At 35.9% G+C, this 17,280-nt stretch overlaps 1 protein-coding gene across 3 annotated transcripts in view; it reads right to left on the reverse strand.

Moving 5' to 3' along the window:
- LOC148954552 (ubiquitin-protein ligase E3B) overlaps window positions 1-17,280 on the reverse strand; it is a 78,852-nt gene that overhangs the window by 20,654 nt on the left and 40,918 nt on the right. For all 3 annotated transcript variants that reach the window (XM_089086590.1, XM_089086591.1, XM_089086592.1), the window contains exon 8: window positions 5,681-5,943. In XM_089086590.1, coding sequence (XP_088942716.1) covers window positions 5,681-5,943 — 263 coding nt within the window. The remainder of the gene's footprint in view (window positions 1-5,680; window positions 5,944-17,280) is intronic.

The raw sequence follows: 17,280 nt of genomic DNA on the forward strand, positions 1-17,280 counted from the left end.
TGCCGCTGACAATTGTGTCCAGAATGTATACCGATCAACTAGTATGGTGTCTAGTACTGAACTTTTTACATCAGGCTAGTAATGCTGGGAATGTTTCTGCCGATAGAGTTAAAGCTGTGTCGGAATTTTTCGAAAATGAGAAGATTCTTGAATCAAACGAAATGCTTTGGGTCTTTGCGAATGTTTCTATTCATCCTACTGGTAGGCAGAAGGCGTCGGATAACTGCCTGGATATTCTGAATATCCTTCAAAAGTGAATTGAAAAAAAGTGGCGCTAATACGGTTCGTGATTTATGAACCGGACGAAGTGCCCGTTATCTCGGGGGAAGTGAGTGCGACCCCATCCCGTAAAGTCAATGAACTGTGCGTGAAACTTGACCATTTTGTTCAGACGCAACGCAGCCTCCCACCGTCCCCTCTTCCTGCCCCAGTGCAGATCCTGAAGCCTTCTTACTCGGCTGTTTTGAGAAATCTGCCTCAGCAAATGAATGACACTAAGGAGCGGTAAGATTACATAGACACTCTTTGTGGTGACTCTAAAACCGCAATTAGTGAACCTTTAAAGGTTCGTGGTGACTCATTATCAGTAACCACTCCGCAATGACAAATACAGCGGAAGCAGTTTAGGAATATTTGCCATAAAATAATTTAGTCATCATTTTTTTTTCCATAGATTTTTTGCCATTACAAAGAATTTCATAGGAAAACGTGTCATCGGCTTTTTCTGCCATCGGGCAAAATGTCTTTATTTTTTCTTGTCATCACATAAACTGTCATTGTTTTTCTTGTCACCAGATAAACTGTCATTGTTTTTTTCTAGTCATCGGAAAAACTGTAATCGTTTTTATTTGTCATCGGAAAAAGTGTCATCGGTTTATCTGTCATTGGACAATTTGTCATTGTTTTTCTGTTGTTTAACAGACTGTTATTAGTGAGGTTTTAACATGCGTCTACCCCCCCCTTCCCTTTGTGTTTTCATAAATATTCCACTCAGGCTCTAGTGCCAATGGCAAATACCAAAGCTGGGGCAAAATCTATTCTTGGGGACTTCATCTGCTGGTCTTTAGACCGACTTGACTTGCTTACAAGGCGTTTTCGTTGAAACTACACGCGCCAAAATCTATGGGCTTAAAAAAAAAATTAACGAGTACTTGGCAAAATATGAATCTGATAGAAAAATTTGCTGATTCGAAAGTAATGTTCAAGGGGTACAAGACCAAAAAATCACAACTACTATCTAGCAGCCAAGAAGTGTATCAAGTTTGCTTAGGTAGCGCTAATTCTTCGTATTGCGTACTAGTTGTGCTGTAAGACATTTCCAGCCTGTCTCATCTTCAACACTCACGACAACGCAAATTGAAAAGATATGCGTTATGGAAAATCACCATGAGAGTACCTTTTTCTCAATTTTTTTTTTATTGTATCAGTCCAAAGGGAGGAATTTAAATATTCCGGTAATATGTCTGAACATACAACTGCAAGATCGTATTAGGGTTATTTCCATCCTTCCATCCTTCTTATGTTCTAAGAAGAAATTCCTTTCTAAGAAGAACGGAATTCCATCCTTCTTATGTTCGGGAGTCAAATCAATCACAAACAGTTGAAGAAAGAAAAAAATACAAAGAAAATGAAAACTTCTTGATGCTAAACTTGGAAAATTTTTCAGGCCTTATGTCGTGTTTTAGACGGACCAATTATTCGTCGAAAAATGGCAATTTGTCGATAAAACGCCGTTTTCCGAACCATTCGGCTTTTTTTCTTTTAGAGAAAAGCTGTAGTTGCTCATCGATTTTGAAGGAATCAGTTTTTTGAAGAGTAAAAATCTAAATGTCAGGTCACGTGAACACCATTATCATTGTTCAAGGGTACAGGCTTCTTTGTCACCCAGCAGATGTTCAGTACGAAAAGATAAAAAGAAGGATGAAATTTTGACAAATTTTACTGTGAATTTCTCAAAAACTGCCTTACAAACTGGCGTCCCCTTCAAACCAGCACCCGGGAAAGGCTGCCCCTTGCCTCTCTACCCTCATAGTCACCTCCCTGTAAAGACCAGCAGATAAAGTGCTCAAAAATAGCTTTAGCCTTAGCTTTCGAATTTGCCATTGGCATTAGAGTCTGAGCGGAATGTCTATGAAAATATCTTCTAAGCTAGCCTGTCGCCCGAAGGGAGAGTTGGGGGTTAGACACATACTAAAACCTCACTAATGACTATCTGTTTAATGGCAGAAAAAAAAGACACTTTGTCCGATGGAAAAAAAAAGAAGACAGTTTATCCGATGGCAAGAAAAAACGACAGTTTATCCAACGATAAGAAAAACAACGAGAGTTTATACAATGATTTCAAGTAACTACGACTCCCCTTGCCAGAACATAGTCAAGTGAGCTCTGTGCTCTCAAACTGATATTCTATGCTAAAGCTACAAATGCCCTGCAACACGGAAGCTTTTTACGTCCCACTAAATGAATACAGGACTCGGAATAAGGTCGCGGAATATAAACGGCGGTGTTAATCTGAAGCTCCCATTTATAAAAATACTATGCAAATTGAATGAAGTGTCATTTTCCCAAGAGCATCTGCCAACTACGGACAGTCTTAACCTACTAAACATGACAGCTCTACGGTTACTCACTGCCATGAGCCAAACACTCTGGTGTGGGTCAACCTAGCGGTGGCACTGCCGTTCTCGTGCGAAACTAACTATTGCGAGAACCCCTCTAGGACTCGGAGTGTTTTACCTTCCCACTGATTATCACAATTCCAATTCTGATGTGCTTTTTGATAAAGCGTGCCAAGCTCTTAAAATTCTTGTCGCTGATTGCAAATCGAGCAATCTGGCAGTCATATTGGTCAGCAAGATGAACTGTAACCAGTTTGATGACTCCAGTTATAGAGAAAATATTCTGTGAAGCATGTGCCCACAGCTTGTTTAGCTTCACACACATCCATAGCTCTGGCACCCCGCTTTTTTTATTTCCTGTTTTACTTGCCTGAAGCACAGCCAAACTCGAAAACCTCTGTTATCTCTACATTCCAGACTTCAGATTACCTCCCAATAAGCAGCACTTTTCCTGTCATGTTAGCTCCAACTGACCCTCTCACATAAAGTGAAACCAGTAAATGGCAAGAAATCTGTGACTGAGGTGAAATTGGCCTGCCTACTTGTCAAAGCGTAAGTGATGCTATCCTTGGAAAAATCAAAGTACCGTACCAGCTCCAGTCTCAGAATCCTGGAATTGGTGTTTCTGATGAAAGTCAGATTGTACTAAATACGTATGATGCATTGTGCATGCCCTATGCGTTATTGAGAAGGCGAGTGGTCCAGTCCGTAGAATCTGGGCTGGAGCAAAACAGCCTTGCTGGACCAGCTATTCAGAGCTCACCAAGTCGTATGCCAAGTCAAAATTTTGGATCCATATTTGGAAAGAGTGTAGTATGGCACGTACCAGTGTAGTGAACGAAGTCTGCCTTTATACAAAGAGACGCTTTGTGAAAGGTCTGAAACGACATCAAGCAAATTCTATAGCCGCAATGTCCTACAAGGCACGTAATGACCTAAACTTTGTGTGGAAAATTTTAAAGTATGGTAAATCCAAATTATGTAGCGATTCTGTCCTTACAATAGATAAACCTGAACCTGATGAGATCTTGAAAAGTGTTTATGAGAAGAAGCTTGATAAATGTTTGCTCAAGACAAGCAATGCCCTCAGTTTTTTTGTCATTCGTTATTTGGTGATTTACTGTATCTCTAAGCTTCGAAAAAGAACTCCCGTGGTATTGACGGCATTTGTGCTAAGCATCTTGAAGCTGGTCCCACTTTTTTAGTTGTGCACTTGACATTGCTTTATCAAATAATTTTTTGGACTGAAATGGTGCCAGATCTACTAAGAACTGGTCTAATTAGTTATGTCCTTAAAAAGGGGAAGCCTTCCGATCAGTGACCTTTGTTTGGACCGATTGCTGTTTCTCCTGTACTGTTTAAAGTGTATGAACTAATGGTTATTGATGAAACTACCACTAAGTGTTATACACCAGATAATTAGTTTGAGTTTAAGAAAGGGATTGACCGCAATCATACAGATCATCTTATCACTAATTTGTTGGTATATTCTTCTGAAAATGATGAAGTGCTTTATTTTGCTGGTCTTGATGTCTCAAGAACATTCGACTCTGGCATTCATGCCCATATTCTATCAACTACTTACAAATTTGGCATACATTCTTCAGTTGCAAAGGCTTTTCGTGATATGTATAGGAAGCTGAATGCTAGAGTTAAGATTGCTGTATCGCCTGTTGCACTTAAACTTACTCCGCAGATCCCGATTAAGAAACGTATTAAACAGGGAGCTCTGGATTCTCCACCCCTGTTCAATAATGGCATTGCTGAACCTCAAAATAACGCTGTTCTGAATTGTGTATTTAGAGGGGTTGATGTGTCGCTAGCAAATTACGCTGATGATATTCTGAACGCTAGTCGAACACAGACGGGAATGCAAGAGAATTTTCGTATATTGTCAGAGGAATATGACCAAGCCAGACTAAAGTTCAAAGAGAGTAAAACTGAATTCCTGGTTTTAAAAGGCCGTAGCTAAAAAGCCAGTCTTTTTGTCTCTTGGTCCTCATGTTGCTCATGAACAGGATCACCTTACTTACCTTGGAGTGCCAATTGGCCAAGATTTGCGTGCAACCCGAATCACCTTACTTACCTTGGAGTGCCAATTGGCCAAGATTTGCGTGCAACCCGAATCACCTTACTTACCTTGGAGTGCCAATTGGCCAAGATTTGCGTGCAACCCGAATCACCTTACTTACCTTGGAGTGCCAATTGGCCAAGATTTGCGTGCAACCCGAACACTCTTAAACATTTTTTTGGCTAATAAGACTAGGATAGCTTACAGCCTTTTAGTTGCAATGAAAATTAAGTTTAGTCGCCGTATCCTAAGATCTGTTTACAATTATTTTGTAACCCCGCATTCGCTTGCTCTTTCGCCTTTTTGGCAACTTTTCACCCGAAATGATATTGCTAATATTAGAAAGTTATACACATTTTATACAAATCTGCGAAATACCTACTTCGAATGCCCTTTTGGACTAGCAACACCACTGTGTTGACCGGAAATGGAGTTACTAGCCACTTAGATGATATCTGAAGAAGAACTGAGTTGCTTTGAAAGCAGCTAAATTTTGATTCTACTTTCCTGAACGTCTTTCTATGGGCTTGTCGCTGGTTAAGTGTTGATTTTATATTCATTGTATTTATAAGTTGTGTGCTTTTGTGAATTATAATGGGCAATAAAATTTTATTTATTTATTTATTATATTTTTTACGAATGTCATGATAAAACGAAAACACTATTAAAAATATATGTAAGTCATTTATAGAAATTTACCTACTCTAGCCAAAAGTGCGGTTGAGGGGGCGGTAGCAAAGCTCCTATGTGCGAAAGTTTCTGTTTGTTTTAATGTTAACTTGATTGCTCGTTTAATTTCTGTTCGTCAAAAGTTTGTTTAATCACTTTAAAAATTTTTGTTCATTTTAAGTTTGACTTGTAATAAGAAATTTTCTGCTTGTTCCATGCGTAATATTGCTTTGCAATAATATTAGAGTAGCTTTTCGTTTTAGTTCAATCCAAATAATCAATAATAATACAAGGTTTCTTTGAAACCCTCCAATTTACTTACTTGTTTGAATCTGTAACAGGGGTGGCTCTCCCCCCAGGAATAATGTCGAAGGTTGACAGCCGTCCAAGAACCTCTTCATCAACTGAGAACGTTAACTGAAGCTCAGAAACATCTCCATCAAAGTGTTTTAAGTATGTAAGATTGCGATATAGATCAGGATCAAGTGATGCGAGGTCATCCAAGGCTGAATATGCAGCTGAACTGCTTTGACCAAGCAGTTGATGGAGGAAGAATGGAGCAAAATGAATGTCGACGGTGATGCCCTTAAAAATAACTGAAAATTTAATTTAGACAATAAAATGTACTACGTAATTTCAATCGTGCATGCGTAGCCTACGGAGGGGAGATGAATAGGTGAAAGAGATTAGGCCCATGAGACCCCTCACTCACAAAAAAAGCAACAAAAACAAAAACTTACGACAATCAAAATTTTCTTCCTAATTTTTTCTTATTTTATTCTTCTTCTATAATTTTTTTCTATGTTTTGTGTTTATTCAATTATTATATTCTTTTGTACATTAAATATATTTTTTAACAGTAGTTATATTTTTCATATAAATTACAAAAACATAGTTAATAGTTGCAAAAGATAGTGTAGCAAATTAACTTAAGAGGAGTCCAAGACAGCACTGGGTCCAAGTCCAATAGACTACAAGTAAATGAGATTCTAAAAATTAACAATAACACACATTTTTAAATGTTCCAACCTCAATAAGAAATCAAATCAATCTTAAATTAGATTAAATAAAAAAAACAAGTTTTTTTAACTGAAAATAAGGAACGACGTTAAAACTTAAAACGAACAGAAATTATTCCGTATATGAAGGGGGCTGTCCCCTCCTCAACGCCTCGCTCTTTACGCTAAAGTTTGACTTTCTCACAACTCTATTTTTTTAAACAATAAAAAAACTTTAGCGTAAAGAGCGAGGCATTGAGAAGGGGACAGCCCCCTTCATATACGGAATTATTTCTGTTCGTTTTAAGTTTTAACGTCGTTCCTTACTTTCAGTTAAAAAAACTTGTTTTTTTTATTTAATTTTTGAACGTTTTTGAATTAATGCAGGTTTTGATTTTGGCTCACCGTACATGAATAATTAAAACAAAATTTGCATATTATATTTGGTTAAATGGCTTTCTCGAAACTTGTTTAATTTTATTTACGAACGTTTTTATTAGTAATAAATATACGTAACTTAGAATTAACTTACGTAACGAACTTCTATATTCATAAATTTTTAACACGTATATTAGGGGTTCGCCCCCTAGTCAATACCCTGCTCTTTAAACTATAGTTCGAATTTTTTTTCCAGTTCTTTAAAAATGACCTCTTAATCACAATCAGTTCATCAGTTGAAAAACTTGTTTTTTTTTTTATTTAATTCCTGATATTTTTCTTTCATAATGCTGGGAAATCCGGCACCCTCTTCATAGCAATGCCCCTTCCCCCATGTAAACTTCCTTCATGGAAAGATCCTTCCATATAGCCCCCGACCCTCTCCTTCCCCCACCTACCAGAAAAAATCTCCTCTGAAAAAGTCTGTATACTTCCCAATAACCAATACTATATGTTAACATTGAGTAAAGTTCATAACTTTCAGCCCCCCCCTGGGGACTTTGGGGGATCAAGTCCTCCTAAAAGACATTTTTATCATATTTTCGACCCTGCTGAACAAAATGGCTATCTCAAAATTTTGATCGGGTGACTTTGGGAAAAAAATGAGCGTGGGAGGGGGCCTAGTTGCCCTCCATTTTTTTTGGTCACTTAAAAAGTGAACTAGAACTTTTAATTTCCGTTCCAATGAGCCCTCCGACGATATTCTAGGACCACTGGGTCGATACGATCACCCCTGGAAAAAAAAAAAAAACAGACAAAAAACAAACAAATATAGCCTACACGCATCCGTGATCTTTCTTCTGTCAAAAAATGCAAAATTCCGCATTTTTGTAGATAGGAGCTTGAAACCTCTACAATAGGGTTCTCTGATACGCTGAATATGATGGTGTGATTTTCATTAAGGTTCTATAACTTTTAGGGGGTCTTTCCCCCTTTTTTCGAAAATCAGCCAAATTTTCTCAGGCACGTAACTTTTGATGGGTAAGATTAAACTTAATGAAACTTATATATTTGAAATCAAAAGTAAAATCTGATTCTTTTGATGTATCTATTGGTATCAAAATCCCGTTTTTTAGAGTTTCGGTTACCATTGAGCCGGGTCGCTCCTTATTTACAGTTCGTTACCACGAACTGTTTGATTTCATATTAAATTAGATTAAACAGTTCCTGGTAACGAACTGTAAGAAAGGAGCGACGGGGCTCAATAGTGGCCGAAACCCTATAAAACAAAATTTTGATACCAATAAATATATCAAAAGAATCGGCTTATTATGCTGTTTCCAAATATATGAGATTCATTAAGTTTAGTTTTATCCATGAAAGGCTACGAGCCAATACCTTAAATTTTAATGTTGCTCTTTACTTTAGTTGAAAAAACTTTTTTTTTATATTTCATTTATACAACAAAAATGAATATTTCCAGATTTTGATCAAGCACAGGTGCTGAGTAGCAATCGGAGAGAGATGGGTTTTTTCCAGACTAAATAAAGGCTGGTAATACTGAAGTCTCTGATAAGAGCCTTTGATATGAGAGCAGATCAAATCATCTCGTCTAGTAGATTGGCCGGACCATACGAAGTTACTCATTATGACAGCGCTGACTTTGATTATGTACTGTTAAAGCTAAAACGAATTAAGTTTCAGTTACAGTGTTTAGAGCTGAAGTAATTGGTCTCTAGTGGATCTACAAAAAATGAGACATTGTAGTAAAATTTTGCACCGATTCAATTACATAAAGCAGTACTATGGATTTTTCCCAGCCAGGTGTAGCCAACCTTTAAAACTATATTTTCATCAATTATTATTCTAGTTTAAATTCTTTTTTTACAGTTAGATTCCGTCCAAGCACAAAATCAGATTTCTCAATTCGTTACTTGAGAAATCTGTAACGATTTTCTGTACGAAATCTGTACAATTCGTAAACAGCTCCTACTGTCTGAAATTCAGTTGTGTCTGATTTAAAATTATTCAAATATTCACTGCTTTAAAAGTAAGTGAAAGGAGCAGTTTAACAAACCCTGAGGAGAATCCTTTCTTTAACATCCTCCCCACAGCCCAGTTTTGTCAATCTATTTATTGCAGCTTTGCTTTATCCAGCTTTTGACGACTGCACAGTTTGTTTTGATGTCTGTTACTTACAATGTCTAATGATGTCTGATGATATTTTCTATAACTAATCTCGATTTAATCAGTAACTATGTAATCTGTATGTAGTTTTATAAGATAAAAGGTACCTAAAAGGTGTAGCCAATTAAAATAGCTCTAATTCATTGCGTCATGTCCTATGCGAAAGGTTGTACCTCACAAATTTGAATAGCTTACCTAGATAGTGAAAACGAATTTTTGAGCTCTGTCTGGGGACCGTTTTTGATCAAAAGTTAAAAGTAGAGCAAATTTCTATCAGTGTAGCGATAAAAATTTTTTTAGACTGGCCTTAATTGTGGTAATAAAGAATGAACGCGTCGAATGTAATATTCTACCTTAAGGCTGCGAACTTACACATTATACGTTCTGCGATAGCGCCACTTATAGCACTAAAGATTGTGCTATCGAGGCTTGCGCCACAGCAATGAGGAGTAATGTTAATGGTTGACCGCACCACCCGCTGAAAGAGAGAAAATAAAATATGTAACTATTTAAATGTAACCTCTTTTCCTCGAGTTATCTGGAAATCAATTACCTCTAATGTTATGTAGAAATCAGATCCCTGGGAACACTACCTTGGAGATATACAAACTAATTATCTTTCGTGCGACTAGATACAGACACATAAAATAAAACAAACACAACTAGAAAAGCAATAGTTTTATTGTGACTTACATATTAGGTGTACAGCAGTGGTTCACTTCAAAAGAAAACGACAAAGGCAAGGATAAATTGGCTCTCAAAGATAATGTTGATGGCAATAGAGACTATCCATAATTGAAACAAAAAACAGTTTTTTTTTCACTATATCACATAAATAGAACTTCTGCACATTACTGGCTTTTTTTACGATTTGCCCAAATTCTGTAGAGGTGGCCGCTCCTTTGTAATTATGTCAGCAAACTCACTACATTATGCGGACTATTTATCCAATAATTTTGTTTTAAAATTTCGATGATTTCAACGTTCACACTCTCTTATAACTTAGAACTTCCTGCGAAACATTGTACCCAGTATCTTTTTTATTACTAATTATCTTAGCGAAATTCAAACCTAATAGCGTCATTGTTTGACTGAAGATAAAATGCAATTTCTCTTTTTGCTCACTAAGAAATTTTATTTTTTGAAACTAAATTTAAACTTAATTAGAGGGAGTCGGAATTATCTTTAGAAAGAGGGAGCTTTATTTTTTGTATTTTAAATACATCACATTTTACTCACTGTACATATTACCCTTCCCATTATTTAATGACGTCCCGTCATTAGGACTGTGCTTGCCCTTTGGTTTTTGAAATATTCGCGATTTATTTACTGTTGGTCCTACGTAATTTTAATTGACATTGTATTATTTTATACTTTTATATAAGCTTAATCAGGAGTACTAAAAATTCTCTCTATTACTTTTCTTATTTTATTATACATCCCTATCTAAAGTTCATCTACCGGACTAAGATTATTTATGTTTCTAGCCTAGCTACTATACTAAAAAAAAAAATTTTTTTCTTCATCTGACACTGATGACTTTTACATTTCCAACAAGGTTGGGGCTATTCTACCTTTACATAAGATTTTTTTTTTGAGGATTCACCTTTTACAAGTTTTTTTGATTTTGCTGACTATAGGGCACACTGCTTCCTATCTACGCTACATTAAATGAATTGTACGACAACGCTACACCTAACTCTATCTGAACATCTAACACTACATACAAGAATGATTTGAAACACACAATATTGGGTTTACCATGTTCACTGGTAATATTAGAACACTTTCACTGGGGATGTTTGCTATGTAACATTACTGATAGGATATTGGAATTTTTGAGTTATCGAAGTTATTAAGATGAAACGTATGTAAATTCACACCTATTCATCACCTTCGTGTCTCTTTAGCGTACTCAATCCTTCGGTTGTAAATTATGGTCCTTCAATCTTTTCGTCTTGGCAAAATTTTAAAGCACTTACAATATAGTTTCTTCATGGAACAGTTCGAGCATGATTGTGTTCACACGACAAGCTTTCTCTAATTGCCAAATGGGAAATGATACTTCTAACTACAGGTGTGAGAATACGCTATCAGAGCTCATTCTCACCTGCTTTTTGATAGTTCATGGGGTGTCTTATCATTGAGGGGTTGAAAACTGGGACTGCGTTCATTTTCCTCTCATCATATCATTTTTGGGATATTTTAAAGCACATAGAGAATGTATTTCTCGTATAAAATTGTTCATTTGTGCACTTAGGGATCACAGTCCTCTTAAAAAATTGTTAGTGCATGGCTTGCGTCTATTAACCTTTGTGGTGATTCCTTAGTTAATCACAGGGGAATTGAAGTTTGGATTTGGAATGGGTCGACATCAAACTTTAATGACTCCTTCAACATATTGTCTTTTACTTGTTGGAGGGGTATATTGACACTGAGGGGTTAGTCACTGGTGTTAATTTTGGTTTCTGTGATTCAATGGTTGGTTTCAAGGTCCATATGTCAGAAATTATCTCATAACATTTATGGGATAACAGAGGAATTACCTTTTTGCACTTGATAGAGGTGATAGGATGGATCCCAAGAAATGATCGAAAGGGATTCGACCCATGAATCTGCGACACATAAGTGATTTCTGAGGTCATAAAATGTCATAACTATACAGTCTTATGGTACATGGGTCCATAATGATTATCAAGGGTGAAATTTATGTACTTATATCTTGTACTGGTCGATGGGGCTCTCAGGATTTATGGGATTATATAGTTCCTAAAATAATCCTAAAATATTCTTTCTGTTTTATGCTTACAAATCAGATTTATTTGGCCATAAACAAAATGGTTACAAAAAAAACCTAAGTTAAAAGTTAAAGTGCCTTTTAAAAAAATAAATAATAGCAAAGTAGTACATAAACGAACTTTGCAAAGATGGGTAAAATTAATAATAAATTAGTTCTAGAAACAAAAAATAAGATGAGGCTTAAGAACATCATCATAATCCTCGTTGTTCACGCAGTAGCCCAAAATATTGTAAAACATGGAGTAATATTCAAGCATGAAAATTCATTGCTAGCTAGCTATGACGCATGGAAAATCTTTATGAAATTGGACCCCAAACCCTTCGAGACCTTGTTTCAACAAGTAACAAGACTAGAAAAAAACACGAATGAACTCAAAGAATCGATATTTCAATTCCTAAAATCGAACAAAGGATTAAAGGCCAGTAAAATAATGCATAGTGAAGATGAAAAAGAGTTTCCAATTTCAGTTGTCCCCAAACAAAAATCAAAGTTCGTAATAGATGACTTTGATAAGAAAATGGCAGAAGTTGACATGACACTTGGGACGAGCACCAAGGAGGACAGAAGGAAAAGATCAGTGTATAATATTGAATACTTATCGAGAGACTTTACTGCAATGAAATCCATACAAACCCCTAAATTCCTGACTACAAGGAAAGAAAAATCTTATGATAGAAATTACGCAATGCTAAACGAGAAACTATTACCCAATCTAAATGAAAAACACGCCCAAAAAGTTTCAACTCATCAAGTCTTCTTAATATTATATAGACAAAGACTAGAAGCCTTATTTGAATTATTTAGTGCGGAAATACAAGAATTAAAACAAAGTACCACGAAGATTTCTGAAGTATTCTTTCGAAGAAATAAGTACCGCAGGTCTACACGCTTAATTCCCACTATTGGAGAGCTCGCCTCCCGCCTTTTTGGTTTGACAACGGAGGAAGACCTAAACATCCTGAGGGAAAATGTAAAAAAAGCTGAAGAATGCCGTTAACATAACATTAAAGGTTCAGAAGATCCAAGCTACTATAGCAAATTACCAAAGAGATAAGATTAAAATGATATCTAAGAAGATATCATAAACTGTAAGCGTAATGAATTATTTGAGGAACGAAGTGGACCGCGTGGTGACAGACACGAGCCTTACCATGGTATCACTCGATATAATTACCATGTCACTACTAAATCTGGCGACAGATGTTAGTAAGTTCGAGTTCGCATTATTTGCCCTCACGGGGGAGACTTTGTTTTACGACCTAGTAGATCCTTCTAACCTAAAAAGTAGGTTAGACGAAATGAAAATGTACCTAACGTTTGGTTTACATTTACCCGTAGAGCCAGAAGTAGCAAATTTATTTCTTTACTATACCAAATTAAAAGTCCACATCACGGAAATAAATGAACAGTTATTTGCAGTAGTAACAATTCCATTGATAAACCAACAATCCGTTTACGACTTGTACAAAATTTTGACCTTCCCCGCTAACATAAAGAAGACAAATTCATCCATGACTATCACACCTGAAGCAGAATATTTGCTTGTAGATCAAGATAGACGAAAATACGCCCTAGCCAATCCACAAGACTTAAAAGAGTGCGTACTATTCAAAAACCTAGTACGCTAGCTTACGTTACCCGTTTATAACGCCAAATCTGGAATTTGTATGTTAGGTATATTTTTGAAATACACCAAACATGAAAAAATACCGAATTCATCTGAGGCCCTGGTAGGAAATACTAAGCGAGAAATGTTCATGCACCTTCGAAATTATCCTTGGTTATTTTCTGTTCCAAAAGAAACTACTGGAACATTGTCTTTTTATACTAATACAGAAAGAATAGCTCCAAGTTACAAAACAGAATTACTGTTACAAAATGTGGGTACGATAACCATAAAACAACGATGTCGACTTGTAACTAAAGTCAACTGTTCGAACGCCGTTAATTACCACGAGCACAAAGATAATAAGTCTCAAAATAATCAACTTCAAGGCAATTAACCTGTCATACACTATTCCCAATATAGAAAACGAGGAAATGAAAACCTCGATATGGTCCAAAATAGAAAAGAATAAAGGGACATTAAGGCTTACAAAAACAAGAGAAGAATTAGATTCCCAGATCCCCCCATTTACAAATGAAGACCAGATATTAACGTATGTGGATAATAGAAAACGATTGTTCTAAACCAATTCCTGGTGGAACATACTACTGACCGTATGTTTTGTATTTGCGACTTTCCTGACCATAAGAACCCTATTGATTTTTAATTATGGAAAAATCCTGAGACTAAGAAGGCGAAACCCAAGAGAAGAACACGGGGAAACGGCTGAAAGTTAAACCCTGAACCCCATAAGAACGTCTAAGCCAAGAAAAAGGGAAGACATTAGAAAACGAGTGGGTATAGAGGTCTCCACTCGTCCTTGCTATGTCTTGTTCCCTCATTGTAAGTATAGTTTACGTACAACCGTGTGGCTATGACGCTGCAACATGCGTTTCTTAAAAAGCACGGACGTGCGTGAACAATGCAGGCATGAAATATGTTGTAAAATTAGACCTCAAACTTAATAATGTAGCGTAACTTATATTTAAATGGTTATTTTAAATCTAATATAGAATTAAATGAGTGCTGAGAAAGATTAAGTTAGATTGTGTGTGATAAAGTATGCCGAGGAAAATAATAAGGGACATTACTTAAAGTTAAGAGAAGTAATCTCTTATATAAGAGAAATAACAATGCCAGTTTGTTAAAAACAAGATATGCATATTAACATTGGCATATGCTTGATATTACCTTGTAGTATAACGTTAACCATTTATTGTAACCAATCATATTGCTTATTATGTGTTATGACCATTTGTTTTAAAGAATGTGTGATTCTGCCTCGTTATTTTTATTACAGGAAGTGGATTGACATATTGGAAATCAATCATTACAATGCGTTGTCCAGTGCAGGTACAACCTAGTAGCATCTATTTTCATCATACCTCAACCAACGAAGAGTACTCACCATACACTCCAGGCTATTTTCATCCCAGCTTCGTCTACGAAAATTATAGTTACCTTTGATCATTGTTTCTTTGAACATGAACAATATAGCCAATTAGGCAATCCAATCATGTAATCTCATCATCCAGTACGTTATCAAACTACATTATCACATAAATCCTGAGAACCCCCTTGACCAAAAAAAGATATAAGTATCTAAATTTTAACCATGGCATTCCTTATGGACACATGAACCATTTGATTGTATAGTTATGATATTTGATGATCCCAAAAATTATTTATGTGACGCAGATTCAAGCGTCGAATCCCTTCGACCATCTCTCGGAATTCATCCTATCCCCTCTATGTGAAAAGTTCATATCTCCATTATCCCTTAAACTTTAGTAAGGAATTTCAGAAAACTGGACCTGGAAACCAACAATTGAATTATGGAAGCGAAAATGAACCCTAATCATTATCCCCTTAGTGACAGTATACTCCTCTTGTAAGTTAAGGCCAATATGTTGAGGGAGTCACTAAAGTTTGATGTCGACCCATTCCAAATCCAAACTTCAATTCCCCTGTGATTAACTAAGGAATCATCACAAAGGTTAATAGATGCAAGCCATACAGTAACAATTTTATAAGAGAAGTGTGATCCTTAAGAGCACGAATGAGCAATTTTATGCGAGAATTTCATTCTCTATGGGCTTTATAATATTCCAAAAATGATATGATGAGAAGAAAATGAACGCAATCCCTGTGTTCAACCCCTTAATGATAAGGCACCCTATGAACTATCAAAAAGCAGGTGAGAATGAACTCTGATAGCATATTCCCAAACCTGTAGTTGGAAGTATCATTTCCCATTTGACAATTAGAGAAAGCTTGTCGTGTGAACACAATCATGCTCGAACTGTTCCATGAAGAAACTATATCGTAAGTGCTTTAAAAATTTTGCCAAGACGAAAAGAGTGAAGGACAATAATTTACAACCGAAGGATTGAGTACGCTTAAGAGACACGAAGGTGATGAATAGGTGTGAATTTACATACGTTACATCTTAATAACTTCGATAACTCAAAAATTCCAATATCCTATCAGTAATGTTACATAGCAAACATCCCCAATGAAAGTGTTCTAATGTTACCGGTGAACATTATAAACCCAATATTGTGTGTTTTAAATCGTTCTTATATGTAGTGCTAGATGTTCAGATAGTTAGGTGTAGCGTTGTCGTACAATTCATTTAATGTAGTATAGATAGGAAGCAGTGTGCCCTATAGTCAGCAAAATAAAAAAAACTTGTAAAAGGTGAATCCTCAAAAAATAAATCTTATGTAAAGGTAGAATAGCCCCAACCTTGCTGGAAATGTAAAAGTCATCAGTGCTAGATGTAGAAAATTTTTTTTTTAGTAAAGTAGCTAGGCTAGAACCATAAATAATCTTAGTCCAGTAGATGAACTTTAGAAAGGGATATATAATAAAATAAGAAAAAGCAATAAAGAAAATTTTTTAACATTCCTGATTAATCCAAAATAAAAATAAAAAATAACACAATATCAATCAAAATCATGTAGAATAAAAAGTTAATAGATAGTGAATATTTCAAAAGACCGAGGGCAAGCAAGTCCTAATGACGGGACGTTATTAAATAATGGGAAGGGTAATATTTACCGTGAGTAAAATTTGATGTAATTAAAATACAAAAAATATAGAATTCCTTCTTTCTAAAGATAATTCCGATTTCTTTAATTGAGTTTAAATTTAGTTTCATAAAAAGAAAAGCTCGTAGTCAGCAAAAAGAGAAATTGCATTTTATCTTCAGTCAAACAATGATGCTATTCGGTTTGAATTTCGCTAAGATAATTAGTAATAAAAAAGATGCTGGGTACAATGTTTCGCAGGAAGTTCTAAGTTATAAGAGAGTGTGAACGTTGAAATCATCGAAATATTTAAAACAAAATTATTGGATAAATAGTCCTCATAATGTAGTGAGTTTGCGAACATAATTACAAAGTAGCGGCCCCCTCCACAGAATTTGGGCCAATCGTAAAAAAAGCTAGTAATGCGCAGGAGTTTTATTTGTGTTATATAGTGAAAAAAAAACTGTTTTTCGTTTCAATTATGGATTGTCTCTATTGCCATCAACATTATCTTTGAGACCCAATTTCTCCTTGCCTTTGTCGTTGTCATTTGAAGTGAACCACTGCTGTACACCTAATATGTAAGTCACAATAAAACTATTGCTTTCTTACTTGTGTTTGTTTTATTTTATGTGTCTGTATCTAGTCGCACGACAGGTAATTAGTTCGTATGTCTCCAAGGTAGCGCTCCCAGGGATCTGTTTTCTACATAACATTAGAGGTAATTGATTTCCAGATAACTCAAGGAAAAGAAGTTACATTTATATAGCTACATATTTTATTTTCTCGCTTTTAGCGGGTGGCACGGTCAACCATTAACATTACTCCCCATTGTTGTGGCGCAGACCTCGGTGGCAAAATCTTTAGCGCTATAAGCGGCGCTATCGAAGAACTTATAAGGTGTAAGTTCGCAGCCTTAAG

This window comes from Artemia sp. Qi Xiang Cuo, chromosome 3 (assembly GCF_049724085.1).
Source record: "Artemia sp. Qi Xiang Cuo chromosome 3, ASM4972408v1, whole genome shotgun sequence".
Taxonomy (NCBI): Eukaryota; Metazoa; Arthropoda; class Branchiopoda; order Anostraca; family Artemiidae; genus Artemia; species Artemia sp. Qi Xiang Cuo.